Below are 13,655 nucleotides of genomic sequence, written 5' to 3'. Positions count from 1 at the left end.
TTTTCTTTTTACAGAATGTAATGCTCATGTGGGGAAACCAGTAGACATGTCAAACAAGAACTACATACTTCTCAGGGCAGCAGAAGCAGGAGAAAAGATCAATTGGGCCACTATCTACAAGGAGAACTTGGAAAAAAGAGCGGCCACATGCGCCGAGGAAAAACAACCCATGGTGGTGCATGCACACCTAAGGGCCATCGCACAAGCCGCTAGGTTTGTAGATCCCGAGTACGAAGAATCCCACATAGAGCGACCACACCGTGAAGCTGGAGGATCCTCAAAACCCACTAGAGTGACCTTTAGCTCTTTTGAAGATGACATGGATGATGAAGAAGAGTGGTAGAAAATCGCCCTGAAGGCCAACAAGAAAAGAAAGCTCAAAGTAGATGAAGAGCTGCTATGCCTGACCCAGACGAAGTAAAGAAGCAAAGAGTAGAAGAAGAAAGAAAAAGACAACTAGAAGAGAGACAGAAACAGGAAGCCACCGCAGAAGCAAAAAAGAAGAAAAATCTGGAAGAAGAGAAAAGGAAAAAGGAGGAAGAAGAAAAGAGAAGGAAGGAGGAGGAAGAGAGAAAGAGGAAAAAGGAGGAAGAAGAAAAGAGAAGGAAGGAGGAGGAAGAGAGAAAGAGGAAAGAGGAAAGAGGAAAGAAGAGGAATATCATAAAAAGAGAGAAGAAGAAGCTCAAAAGGGAGGCATTCACAAGAAGAAGGCATGAAGATTTGCAGGGAATCTCAAGGAGTTGGTGGAGACATCGAAGAACATATTGTCACTCTTCTAAGAGTGTGAGACCACCCGTGCATCTCGTTTTCAACTTGGGGAGGCAAGCAAGGAGCATAGGGAGGTGGACCGCACGGCTCGCCTAGAGGGCTTAGAACGTGAAAAGAGCAATATGTGGGGCTCTTGCTCACATTGCTAACTCCATGGGTGCAATGCGGGTAGATAGTGTTCTTTCTCACATTTTACCTCACAACAACTTGTTGCCCTTGTTTTTAAGCTATGTAATGCCATGACTTTGAGGAAATGAAGTTGGGTTGCCTATGGTTTATCTCTCTCACTCTCTCTCTCTCTCTCCCTCTATCTCTCTCTCTTCTTATCAAGCTATGTAATATCATGTCTTTGAAGAAATGTTTTCAAGATTGTAATACGATCTCTTGTTATCAAGCTCTCTCTCTCTCTCTCTCTCTCTCTCTCTCTCTCTCTAGCATTTAAACATTGTCACTCATACTAGAGCACGTTTTCCTTCTTTGAATAAGTCTTTCTATCTCCCCCCCCTCTCACTGTCTCTCTCTCTATCTCTCTCTCTTGTCATGTCATTGAGGAAATGTTATCAAGAGGGTAATATGATCTCTTGTTCTCAAGCTATGTAATGTCATCTCTCTCTCTCTCTCTCTCTCTCTCTCTCTCTCTCTCAACTCTAATGTCATTGTAGCTCCTTGGCATGCCCACCATGATGTCTCAAAATTTCATATCAGAGTCCACCACACCTTGCAAGCAAATAGAGTAGTTATGGTAGTAATCAAACTAGTGAGTGTGAGCTTCCCCGCATGGGAGATCCATGTTAATGTGTGTGACATCTATGGCACCGCAACAATTAGGGAATCTTGTGTGCTCTCGAATCCTTCTTTGACATCCTTCATCTTATTAGAGTCATGTGGCCAATGCACAAACCTATTTTGATGCTTTAAAATTGCACAAATGAACTGGAGAAAAACTCTACCAACGGTAGACTTCCCCACACCATAAAGAGCCGTGATGTTGTGAATAGGGATGCCAATGCCCAAATGATGCAAAGACATTGCTACCTTTTTCTCCACTGACAACTCCCTCGTTGGAATAGCAGTCACAATCTGTACTGGAATGACTTTTTGTGCCAAATCATCCCGCACTAAGGCACACACAAAGTTGAAGTAGGTACATGGAAGACGTAGATGTTCCTTAAATCTCACATCATCACCTTGTGTGAGTAGCGAAAGAATGTGTCCCAATAGTCTGTACTTCGGGGCTTCATGTACCATACACCATGTGTGGAGTCCTTCAGGTAGTGATCCCTTGTGGACTTTGCCGACATCAACATTAAATGTGAAAGAGTAGGGAATTCATCAATGAAGTCATGGTCCTCATTGTTGATGTGTTTTGAGTCATCTTCGAGCCCTTCTTATATTATATTGTTGAACTCCTCCTCAATGGCTTGCAATGGCTTGCATGGTGAGAAGCTACTCTTGGACTGCCAGGATAGTGGCCATGCATGCATTAGCGATAGCACCACAAAGAGGTTGTGGGAGTGACATGAGCAAAAGATGATGGAAAAAATAGATACATGCAAGTTTACATTGAAAGAAGGGGTCTTTTTAATGCACAAAAGGAGGGAAATTTTTTATTTTCTGGAGGGAAAATTTTTGACTTTAGAAAGGAGGGGGATCAAGAGGCCCCTGAGTGTGGGGACGCGTGCTTTTTGGCGCTCAAAATTCCAGACTGTTGCTCGCCATTCACCGTTTACTGCAACTAAATGGCAGCCTGGGCACTGGCGGCTTGTGCATTATGGCGAACGTGCGTAACGCTGGAGGGTCCCTCTATACTAGAGATCGTGCCTTGAGACCCAGGTTCGGGAAAAAAATAGGTTCGGCTTAACCTAGAACTTGTTCAATTTCTTAAAAAACCTTCTCAAATTGAAGAAAGAAGGAAAAACACCCCCTCAAAAATTTCAATATTTAGTTATAGATTTCAATAGAAAGAAAAAGCCAGTTCAAAATTACAATGTCCTTTTAAATTCATGATGATTGATGTAAGGCTTAGTAAAAATAATCTCTAATGACTCACGAGACACACTTTTCCAACACGTGTTGGTAGTTTGCCAACAAATCAATCATCACACGGAGGCTCCGACTGAGGGACAACACATGTTTACTAACAAATCAGTCATCACACGGAGGCTCCGAACTCAGGGGCTGTCTCTCTCTCTCTCTCTCTCTCTCTCTCTCTCTCTCTCTACACTTTCTCAAATTGAGGAAAGAAGGAAAAACAACCCCTCAAAAATTTCAATATTTAGTTGTATTTATATTTCAATAAAAAGAAAAAGCTAATTCAAAATTACAATTTCCTAAACATGTGGTGGTGGTAGTTTGCCAACAAATCAATCATCACACGGAGTCACCGAACAATCATCACACGGGAGTCTCCGACTGGGGTGTTCCCTCTGCACTTTCTCTCTGTGCACGCTGCACATGACACACACAGTGACACACTGCACCATGACACACACAGTGACAACACAAAGAGAATCAATTTGAGCCGCATAGTCATCGTGGAGCTGCGGAGCATTTATATATGAGATTGCTCGGCTCTCTCAGGCATATAATTAACCCCTCTCAGAGTCTCTCTCTCTCTCTCTCTCTCTCTCTCACACACACACACACACACTCTCTCTCTCTCTCTCACAAACACACACACACAGGTGCAATACACACTCAGGAGAAAAACTACAGTGCCAAGCAGAATAGCAGACCTGCAGTGATTCTATGATGGCTGATGGAATTTATTCTCTCTCTTCTCAGCAAATTGAAGCCATGAGTAAAAACCTGCATGACAAAGTCGCCCTTCCTTGTGCACATGCAGGAGGAGCGCTCCAAGGATTCAACAATATTGATAGCACGAGCGCTGCAGCTCAAGATAGCACGAGCGCTGCAGCTCAAGAGCTGCATGTAGTGATGGTGCCATATCCTCTGCAGGGCCACATCAACCCCATGATGCAGTTCGCCAAGGTGCTCCTCGCCAAGCAGGGCGTGAGGGTCACCTTCATCAACAACAAGCACAACCACGACCGCATCCAACACACGCGTTCGACATCATCGACGCCAGGCTCACCATCCCCAAACATCATGCAAGCACATCAAGACAGTAAACTTCAATTCTTATGGGTAGACAATGGCTTGCCGCCCGATTTCGACTACACTGACCTCATCCCAAGGATTTACGAGTTCCACCTCGCAACTCACAACATGAAGGACCCCTTGAAGCAGCTCTTACAAAGCTTGAACCAGAAAAGCCCACCTGTTTCTTGTGTTGTGTTCGGGTCGTTTTGCCCTTGGGTGCACACTGTCGCAGCGGAGCTCGGGATTCCGAGTATATTCTTTTGGACCCAGTCTACTTCTGTAGGCTCCATGTACTACCATGCACCTCTACTTGCTGCCAATGGCTTCTTCCCTTGCAACAAGAAAGCTTCTCCAGGTACAATATGACCCTTAAGGCTTACATTTTACATTTTTGCAAAGACGAGCAAGCGTTGGTGTAATGTAATTAGCTCATTTCATTGTGGATGATGAAGGGACACCGTAGCAGTCATGTGCATGCCAAGAAGTCATAGCAGTCATGTGCATATAATCGGCATGTGCATGTAATGCCTACTACAGCATAAATATCATTTTACCCTAATGCTTAATTGTAATTAGCTACAAGTGACCCCCTGTGGTACCAAATGAGATATAAACATCCATTCCCTTCTTGCTAAAAGAATTAGAAGGGTGGCCAGTACCAAGGCGGTTCTGGTACTAAAGAGTCTTCACGAGAAGTATCATGTATGGACCTATCATTTTCTGGAATGTTCCATAGTAATGGAGCTCATGTGCCATAGTGCCCCAGGAGACACCTGCATACCCTCATTTTGGTTTCGAATCAGGAATCTGAAAATGCAAAAAAAAACTTAATAATTGTTTTCATAATGAATTGCCTCCTTAATATTATAACTTGCTAGGTGCAAATTGCCTGGGCTGTAGGTATATTTCGGGGTGCCTGTGTACGTGGCACCCCGTGGGCCCGGTCAACCGGTCAATGGCTGGTGACGGGCCCATTTGTAGACATATGTCCATAAGGTGTTATGGACATGTGTTTATGTCACAAGTGTGCGCGCGGTGTAGTGGATAGGAGCTTCGCCTCCCTTGGCAGAGACCTGGGTTCGAATCACAGCAAACGCACCGACGTGTGTTCATAACTCTTTTGCACGGCTGTCTGTACCACTGTCTGTACTGAGGCATGCTGGGGCCTGCGGGGTGCCACGTACACAGGCACCCCCGAAATCTACCTAGAACCAATTGCCTGGACCTTTGACTAGCACCTCAAAGAGGCCACCTTAGGTGTTGACATGCTTTTATTCAAAGATGTGGATGGATATATCTATGCCATGTGATTCCTCAACCGTACGTAAGACTAGTGCAAATATGCTTTCATATTTTCAATGATACAAAGAATGCATAGGGGACATGTTTTGAACATGCATGTATGTTCACGAATAATTATAGAAAATGAATGCAATCCCAGCTCTTCCAGCATACAGGTGCATACTTGCCTGAAGCTTTTGTATGATTGACAAGAGAATGTCCTTAATGCATTTACAAGGGCATGTGCACTGGTCCCTCAACTTTCACACTGTTGTCAAGAGTTTAAGCTTTATGATGTTACTGTCTTACAGGATGCAATGAAGATGAAGTTAAGCCCCAAAAAGCTAATGACAAAGTGTCTTGTATTCCTGGTGTGCCCCCTCTTCATCCTTCAAGTTTCCCCACTCTACTTTATAGTGACAGCATCTCCAATCCCTATGTCGCATCTATCAAGGAGCAGTTCGGCATCCTCCGAAACTGTGCAGGAGTTATTGTGAACTCTTTTGAAGAGCTTGAGAAGGATGCATACCAGGCATTGCAAGCAGAGCTCCCCTTTCCAGTCTCACTTGTAGGCCCATTGATCCCCGCAGCATTTTTGGAAGGGGGTGACAAGAACGACACCAGCATTGGAGCCAGCTTACTGCAGGAGAAGAATGACTGCATCCAGTGGCTAGATAGCCAAAAGCATCAATCTGTATTGTACGTCTCTTTTGGGAGCGTGTTCAACCCTTCTGCTGAGGATCTAGAAGGCATTGCCTATGGGATTAAAGCGAGTAAGCAGCCATTTTTGTGGGTCATAAGGTCTAGATCATCTCTTCACAATGTAGCTGACATTTTGCCAGAGAGTTTCATGGAAGATACAAAGGAGTATGGGCTGATCGTCCCATGGGCTCCTCAAATGCAAGTGCTCTCGCACCCATCAGTAGGCGCATTCCTTACACATTGTGGATGGAATTCAACATTAGAGAGCGTGAGCATGGGGATGCCTATGATCCCTTTTGCTTTCAGCTCAGACCAGCCCACAAATTGTGCATATGTGTGTGATGTCTGGAAGATTGGGATGGCACTCAAAAGGCAAGATGATGGCAAGGTAAAGAGCACGGATGTAGTGAGGGTGGTAAGAACTGTATTAAAAGAACAGGAGGGTAAGGAGATGAGAAAGAGAGCTGGCAAGCTTAGAGAAGCCGCGAGGCGGGCAGTGCAACCTCAAGGGGCTTCTAACATTCACTTGGAAAAGCTCATTGAAGCCCTGAGAAATCAGAGTGTGAAGATTGCTTTGACATGATTGCTCTCATTGAGATTAAAAGCAGGTCAATATTCAAGCAGTTTAGTTTGTGCACAAGTCCAAAATAGGTGTGATATGTGCTCGTGTTAAAATTCAACATTGAGGAATTCTTCCCTGTCAGAAGCTCTACTTGATTCACTCTGGCAAAACAATAAGAAATCTCATGACATCTCACCCTCATTCTAAACATTTGTAAGCCTTCCTACTTCAATATTTAGCTAGTTTTAAGTCAAGTGACAATTAAACTAAGTGACAAGTATGACATTCAATGTGCTTTGTAAGACTTAGTATGGCAGCATAACCTTAGTTGTGAGTCACTGTACTAATAATTATATCCGAGACTTTAACATGAATGCGTGTGTCAATTTATCTTTGAAATTGTCATTGAAACAATGAGCTAAGATGTTCTTTTGCTTGAGATGTTCAGGCTTTTATAAGCTCACTTCAAGATGTTCTTGTACAAGAGACCTACACCTAGGGTAGTTTCATTCCAGCAATATGTTTGATGCCTAAATTTGCAAATATTTTAAGTGAACCGAAATGAAACATGAAACCAGTAATGCAACATACAAATGGACTGTATACAAAGCACTCATGCAGTGTGTGGAAAATGTGTCTCAGCTTATCCTTGGGTCTATCCAAAAATTCCAAAGAGTAGAGAGAAGATTCACTTCAGAGAGAGAGAGAGAGAGAGCTGGTTGAGTGCTAGGGTTAGGGATTTTCTTTGTTAAGTTTCCCCTAAGCAAACTGGTTCTCCCTAGAACCCCAAAAGATGTAGCACTCCCTGGCCCAAGGAACAGGATGGACTCAAACGTAGGTTTGGATGCCATACAGCAAATCAATCATTCTGATAGGTTCTTTTCCAGCCTTGGCAGAAGTAGAAGATAGGGCACTCCAAGAGATCCTGCTGATGGTACTCAAAGGCTATCTTTTTTAGGAATCTGGAATTTGGGACACCCACTCAATCATGATGGGAAATAGGCTTTGAACCCCCTTTTAAACCGAAATCAGGTGAGCCCCTTTCCCCAAATATAGCACCTTTCTTGCCATGGCCTAGGAACCGGGGGTGCAGACTGCAGAGCAGGGACATCTTCTTGACAAAGGAGGAAGTGGTAGTCTTCAGAACACTAAAGGAGAAAGTTTTAATTGGACAAGTTCCCCCCCTTAGGAAAGAGACTTCTATTAAGTATGAAAAAAAGGCATACAACAATCATTTGGCCTTCGGCCTCTTGCTAAAATCCTAAAAGCAATCTTTGTCTCCCTCTCAGAAGCGTTACTAAAAAGGGAGTTAGAGTTGGCCTTAGGCCTCCTTTTAAGATCCTAAAAGCATGGATAAGAAATGAATGAGCATTTGACGTGATCACCACCCAATACCTCCCTAACAATTTCTTCATTTTTATGTTAAAGATGAGCATATCATTAGGGAAAATCGGAAGTCATTTTGGGGCCCTTTGAGAAATTCTTGAGTTTCTTATTTATTTGAGGTCAAAAATGTCTAAAAGTGAAAAACAAGATAAAAAAGAAACATTATAATATCCCCATGTAGTGAAAAGGTGAATCTATTTAGATTCTCGTGCATTTAAGATGGAATATATGACACTAACTATGTTACACATCATTTTAACGAACACTAAATAATGTACACACCATACTGAAGATATTTTCTATTTAATATCAAACATTAAATTCATCGAATTTTTAAATTTTGGAGGGTGTCAAACAAGTTTTGCACCATTAGTCTTAATTTGGTATGATAAAAGGTCTCGTTTATATCAGCAGAAAACCAAAAAAATGAAAGGAGGTGAACTTTTAAACCGAAAGAGGCTTTATCATCTTCATATAGATCTTGAAGATGATTATGCTCCAGTTCAGAAAAGGAGAAAGGGTCCACACATTGGTGCTATGGAGAGAGAGAGCATGAGGTCGTCAGGATTACACCATATTGATCTATAGTGTGATGACTCAATTTATCCCAAATGCCCAATCACAAACTCCACTCCCTCTTTTTTCAATCCAATATCACTCTTAAGATTTGTAGGAGATGGTTACAAAGGTTTGCTCAGATACATATCAGGTCACTTGGCAATAACAAATGTGTAAAAACACTTATATCAACAAGAAGCAACAAACAAATCAGGAAAGATTGCTAAGTGTTGAAAGTTGAAGGAACTCCTCGTTCAAGTAAGACTGAAGAATTACAAAAGACAAGAGAGAAACTTAAAAAAAACAAGAAGCAGAGAAACTCTAACAAAGAAAGAAGTGTTCACCAAATCGAACATGCTACCTTTCACAAAGAGAGGGAGAGAAGATGTGGATGTTGGCACTTCCAAGCGTCGCGACAAAGGTTGTGAGCTATTGATGAGGGGGTGGAGGTTGGTGAGGAGGGGACGGGGGTTCGGGGGGATCAGTGGTGGGCTTGCCGAGAAAAACTCCGCCGTCGTCGTCATCATGTTGTCGTTCTCAGAGCCGGTTGGGACCCTTGGAATAGAAGAAGGCGTCTGCTTCTTCAACTTCCTCGGGGAAGATGTCGAGGGGGAAGGCCACATGGGAATCATCAAATTGCATGATCCCAGTGGTGAGTATCACCTATAGTTGGAGGTAGCAGTGGTGGTAGAGGACTAGGAGCCTGTACGGGATGTACGGTGGGAGCTCCCAACGACGTAAGGTTGATGGTGTCATCGATGGTGGGGTTCCCATATCTGATAAGGTGGGAGGCGAGTTTGGAGAAGAAGATATGGGATCGAAAAAAGAGGGTGATGAGGAGGGAATTTCGGTGAGGATCTAGGAAAGGGTGGCGAGGGAGATGGGTTTGTCGATGAAGATGTCATGTTGGAGGAGGTTTAGGTGGAGGGCTCGGTGTTAGAGGTCGATGATTTGGTTGGAATTTTGCGGAGGAGTGGCAAGGCAAGGTAGCTCCGTGGACGGAGGAATGGCGAGGCAAGGTAGCTCCATGGGCGGAGTCCATCAATGCATCGACCTTGCGCTCCACCGTGCATGGTACTAGCTTGGAGGGTGTGGGTTGAGGCTGAGTGATGCTGGCCTCTTGTGGCTTGCAATTGTATGTCCTTCTGGCAAAGGGTGTCCTCTGTCACCTGCTGGTACTTGTGGAAGGAGAGGCAGAAGCGGTTTCCTTCATCCTCAGTGCGTGCATCTCTCTGTTTGAGTTCGAGGGCTCCAATGTGGGCGAGGGCAAGGGCTTGGAGACGTTGCTGAAGCTCGCTGATTGTTGTGAGGGTGGTGGCGAGTGTGGCCTCACTGTCCTCCAAGGCCACATGGAGCTGCTAGTTGGCGAGGGTAGCTTCTTGGAGGTTTTCATATGTTTGTTGCCGGTCGGCCTTGGTGCGAGGAGCATTTATTGTTGGGCTACTGTGACCTGTTCCTGCTATCTCTGCATGTAATCTATCATAGATGAGATCAGCTCCCAGGCGAGGTTGGAAAATCCCTGGGTAAAATCCAAGACAGTGCCATGGGGCCCTTGGAGTAGGCGGCTGGGAATGGAAATTTCCCAAGTGAGCCCAGCAGCAGCATGTCCATGGTGTTCCGTAGATAAGAGGATGGGGATGACGGGCCTTCTTCGATAAAGGTAGGGGGCGGAGAAGGGAAGTAATGAGTGGGGGGTTTCCATAAAGTTCTCGTCAAAAGACTAGGTGGTGTGCAGGAGATCGTCCTCTTCCTCCGCTTTTCTCTGGGCTTCTGCCTCCTGTTCCTCGAGTTGTGCCTCCGCTGTCAACAACTTGGTGGTGGGCGCGCCTCCTGTTCTATGGTCTTGATTTGATGGCGTTTGGGGGGTGAAGAGGTCATAGAGGGTCAGGGTTCTGGGAGAGGAGGGGCTGCACCGTGGAGGCGAATGGGCTGGGGGAGTTTTGGCCATCCAATGGTGTGGTAGATTACGTTGGTGAGAAGGGAGGAGGCCACGAGCGGGTTCATTTAGTTTGGAGGTTACCGTGTTGATTAGAATGGGAATGTCAACCAGCTCCTTTTGTCAAACTTGGCAGAAGTAATGTCAAGAACTCCAAAATATTTTAGCCAATGTTCTTCCAACTTAAGCGGGAAGGTATATGCATCTTTTTTGGGAAAACCATTGGGTTAACGAGTTTTGCACAAATGGTTTCTTTGTGATTATTCTCCGTCACCACTGCTCTCAAGCTAATGACTTGTGGCGTCGGGCATGCACACAGCACTTAGCATGTAGAGGGATGGAATTGCCTGCCCTCGTCAACCATAGCGAATCTAGTACCCACGAATCTTGGAAGTATGTCCAAGGTAGCAAGGATATGCATCCAATTCTCAGAGTCTTCCAGTTGTGGAAGGTGCGTAAATTCTTCACTCTCTTGCTCCTCATTGAGCATCTTATGTCATGTTTGGCACAAGTCGATTGCAGTGGATCGGGTCGTTGTTACTAAATCTTCTACTAAATGTGGGCCACTCATAGGATGGAATTTCCAAGTGCATAGGTTGACCTTTATTGTTTGATCTTTCTTTCGAATGTAAATATGATCCGTGCCCCAATCGTGGATCATTTTGGTTTCTCTCATGAAGGGATGACCTAGGATGCAATCGTAGAAAATAGGTTGTTGGCCAAAGTTCATCACCACACGAAGGAGTGTGGGAAGCTGGTTCCAAGGATCTTTATCTTCAGATCCCGTAGAAGACCTATGGGCCTTGCGGTGGCTCCATCAGCAAGTTTCAAAGTAAAGCCATGTCATCCATGGCAGGTGCTCCCCATTTCTCCCAGCATTGTTTGGTAATAATGTATTATGGGCTACCACACCTCCAAGAGAGAACTCAATCCATTCACCTTAGAGAAGAGCAATACAACACAACTATCGTAGGGCACTTACCAATGCTTCGAACTTGTGTCCCTTGAGGTCTCCAAGCTCACTTAAGAAGGTCCAATCCTCCAAGCTCCACCTCCACGTTGTCAATGTAGAGTCGCTTGCACCACCACATAAGCATTAGGAAAATTCTGGACTCAAAAGAGGGCTGTTTCAATAATAATATAATAATAGACACAGATTGAGTGACATGAAATCTACGAACGATTTTCACCGGTGGTGGGACCTCTGTACAAACCCACCTAAAATGTGGAGAAACTCTTATCTTCATGAAATATTAAAAAAAACCATCACCTTGTCTTAAAATATTTTAAACCGTTTTTTTGTCAGCACCTAACACAATAAAAGAATGTTTTCCACATTCCTGTGTTAGACGTGGAGCACTAAAAAATTCTTTCCACCACCCCTAGAACTAATGAAGCTTGAATGCTTGGAATAGATAGATACACATTCTCCTGGTTATTCCCTCAACTTGGTTCCACTTTTGAATCTCGAAACATCTTTGGCGCCCAAAAGAACATACCGTCCCTCATTTCTTCTTCCCTCCTTGATCCACAAAAGTGGTTAGCTCAGTCATCCACTTTCTGCTACTTCTTCTTTCTCATACGTCTGTTAATCTCTCATGGCACCCGAAAGTGGACTGAAACGAGCAAGGAGCAGTATCTCATCTGTTGTGTTGTATAACATAAAAGACGAGACATGGATGGAAACTGCCATCACAATTCATCAAGGCATAAATAAGATCAACATGACAATATACAAGAAGATAAACAAGAGTACGCATCCGTATGGGAGCTGAAAAATGCTTACATCCTCTGAAGGGAGCTGAAAAATGCTCTGTAGGAGCAACAATGCATTAAGTGCAACCCTCCACCCATAGATGTAACCATCTTCTTGTTTGGGCACACTAACCCTTCGAATGGTCGCTCGATCCAGGGTGTCGATGTCCATGCTCAGGCTCTCATAAGCTGCCATTAGTTTCCTGACACCACTGCAAACAAAGACCAATCATTATCCTGATCAATCCAGACTTCCAACTCAAACAATAATATGTATCATAATGATTTTAACTTACAGCAAAACATTGCCATGGACACCAGATGTCGAATTTGCAAGGTAAATAACATTGTCTTGCACATCGACTAGTACAAGACTCCAATGGACTCCAATGGGAACTGCATCACATCCAAATAGATTTCTATTAGTTTCAAGCCAAAGGAAGCACTATATAACTCGTGTATGGTGATTCGTATAAACATCATGCAAGAGAGATAGAGAGACAAACTCACTTTTCATGATATGCCAAAAAAAATACTCGAGCATCGTCCAGCTCGACCTCCCGAAACCAGTTCAGTACATCGAGGTACGGAACTGACTCTACTAGTGTTGAGACCAGCGAATCAATCTGGAACACTCGATGCTGTACATCCTCGGGCAATTGCGAAATAACAAAACTTCACAAGGAAACATATCAAGAGTTAGGCATAAACTTTAAGAGCCAAGAATGAAAAATTATGGAAGGACAGAGAAAAGAGTATACCTTAAAACACATCTGAGCACTTTGTCGTTGACTTCAGTTCTAGGATCAAACAAAATGTTGATCTCCTTAGCATGAATCAGGAAATAACATCTTTGCCCTCTAATATTATAGGGTATATAGAACTCCGGCAACAAAAATTGAAGCGCCTCCCGATTCATAGCGTGGAGTGCGCGAACATTTTCTCTTTTTGTTTACAATGCAAGCTTTGCCACTTGATGTTCCCTTTGAGCGCTTGTCAAAAAATTTGCCTGAGTCTGATGTTCATGATCTAGACCTCCACTGTGACCCTGTGTGCATGGGCAGCAAGAACGTAACTATCCAAAAAAAATTCAATCATCCAATCCTCTGAGACCTCCTGCAAGCAAAACAGGGCCGATGCCTTCCACCTAAACAAAATTCCATTTTGCTCACAAATTCTCTTGGTAAGCCTCTGGAAAGGTAATCTTGGAATAGCAGCAGCAGTCGGGTGCTTCATAAATTTTGTGATTTCTCGCAGCGCTGAAGAATGCTCTGCGAAACGCCTTAGTCTAGGCTGCATTTTGGATAATCTAGAAGGACTGCTTGATTTCCTCGATCTTGAGGCATTCAGAGTGCCCATCTTCTTCCCACTAGATGAGGGACCTGCATTGTCCTTGGGTCTAGCTGTATGCCTTACACGAGACATCTGAAAATGCAAGCAAGAGCAGAAAACTTAGCTATTCAGTAGTACACGATTAACAATTCACCATAAAGCGAGAGAGGGTGGCCAAGAAAGCAATATGCACTTCCTCGCGTTATGGTGAATCCATTCACCATAACGCGAGATGAAGGCCCACTGAAGCACAATAATCCTCCTCGCATTATG

The 13,655-nt window shown here is 44.0% G+C and overlaps 1 protein-coding gene across 1 annotated transcript; it reads left to right on the top strand.

The window, feature by feature from the left end:
• The first annotated feature begins 3,263 nt into the window (after positions 1-3,263).
• On the top strand, positions 3,264-6,625 carry LOC147632280 (7-deoxyloganetin glucosyltransferase-like). Its single transcript, XM_086807091.1, has 2 exons — positions 3,264-4,225; positions 5,463-6,625. Exons 1-2 carry the CDS (start codon positions 3,517-3,519, stop codon positions 6,434-6,436), a joined length of 1,683 nt encoding a protein of 560 aa, XP_086663217.1. The 5' UTR covers positions 3,264-3,516; the 3' UTR covers positions 6,437-6,625.
• The last annotated feature ends 7,030 nt before the right edge of the window (positions 6,626-13,655 follow it).

Source organism: Cibotium barometz, chromosome 13 (assembly GCF_041138505.1).
Source record: "Cibotium barometz isolate CiBa-2024 chromosome 13, ASM4113850v1, whole genome shotgun sequence".
NCBI lineage: Eukaryota > Viridiplantae > Streptophyta > Polypodiopsida > Cyatheales > Cibotiaceae > Cibotium > Cibotium barometz.
This window is presented reverse-complemented; position numbering and strand designations above follow the sequence as displayed.

Coding starts and splice junctions, on each gene's coding strand:
- LOC147632280 (XM_086807091.1), top strand. CDS start 3,517: ATGATGGCTGATGGAATTTATTCTCTCTCTTCTCAGCAAATTGAAGCC. Junction 4,226..5,462: donor CAACAAGAAAGCTTCTCCAG/GTACAATATGAC, acceptor ACTGTCTTACAG/GATGCAATGAAGATGAAGTT.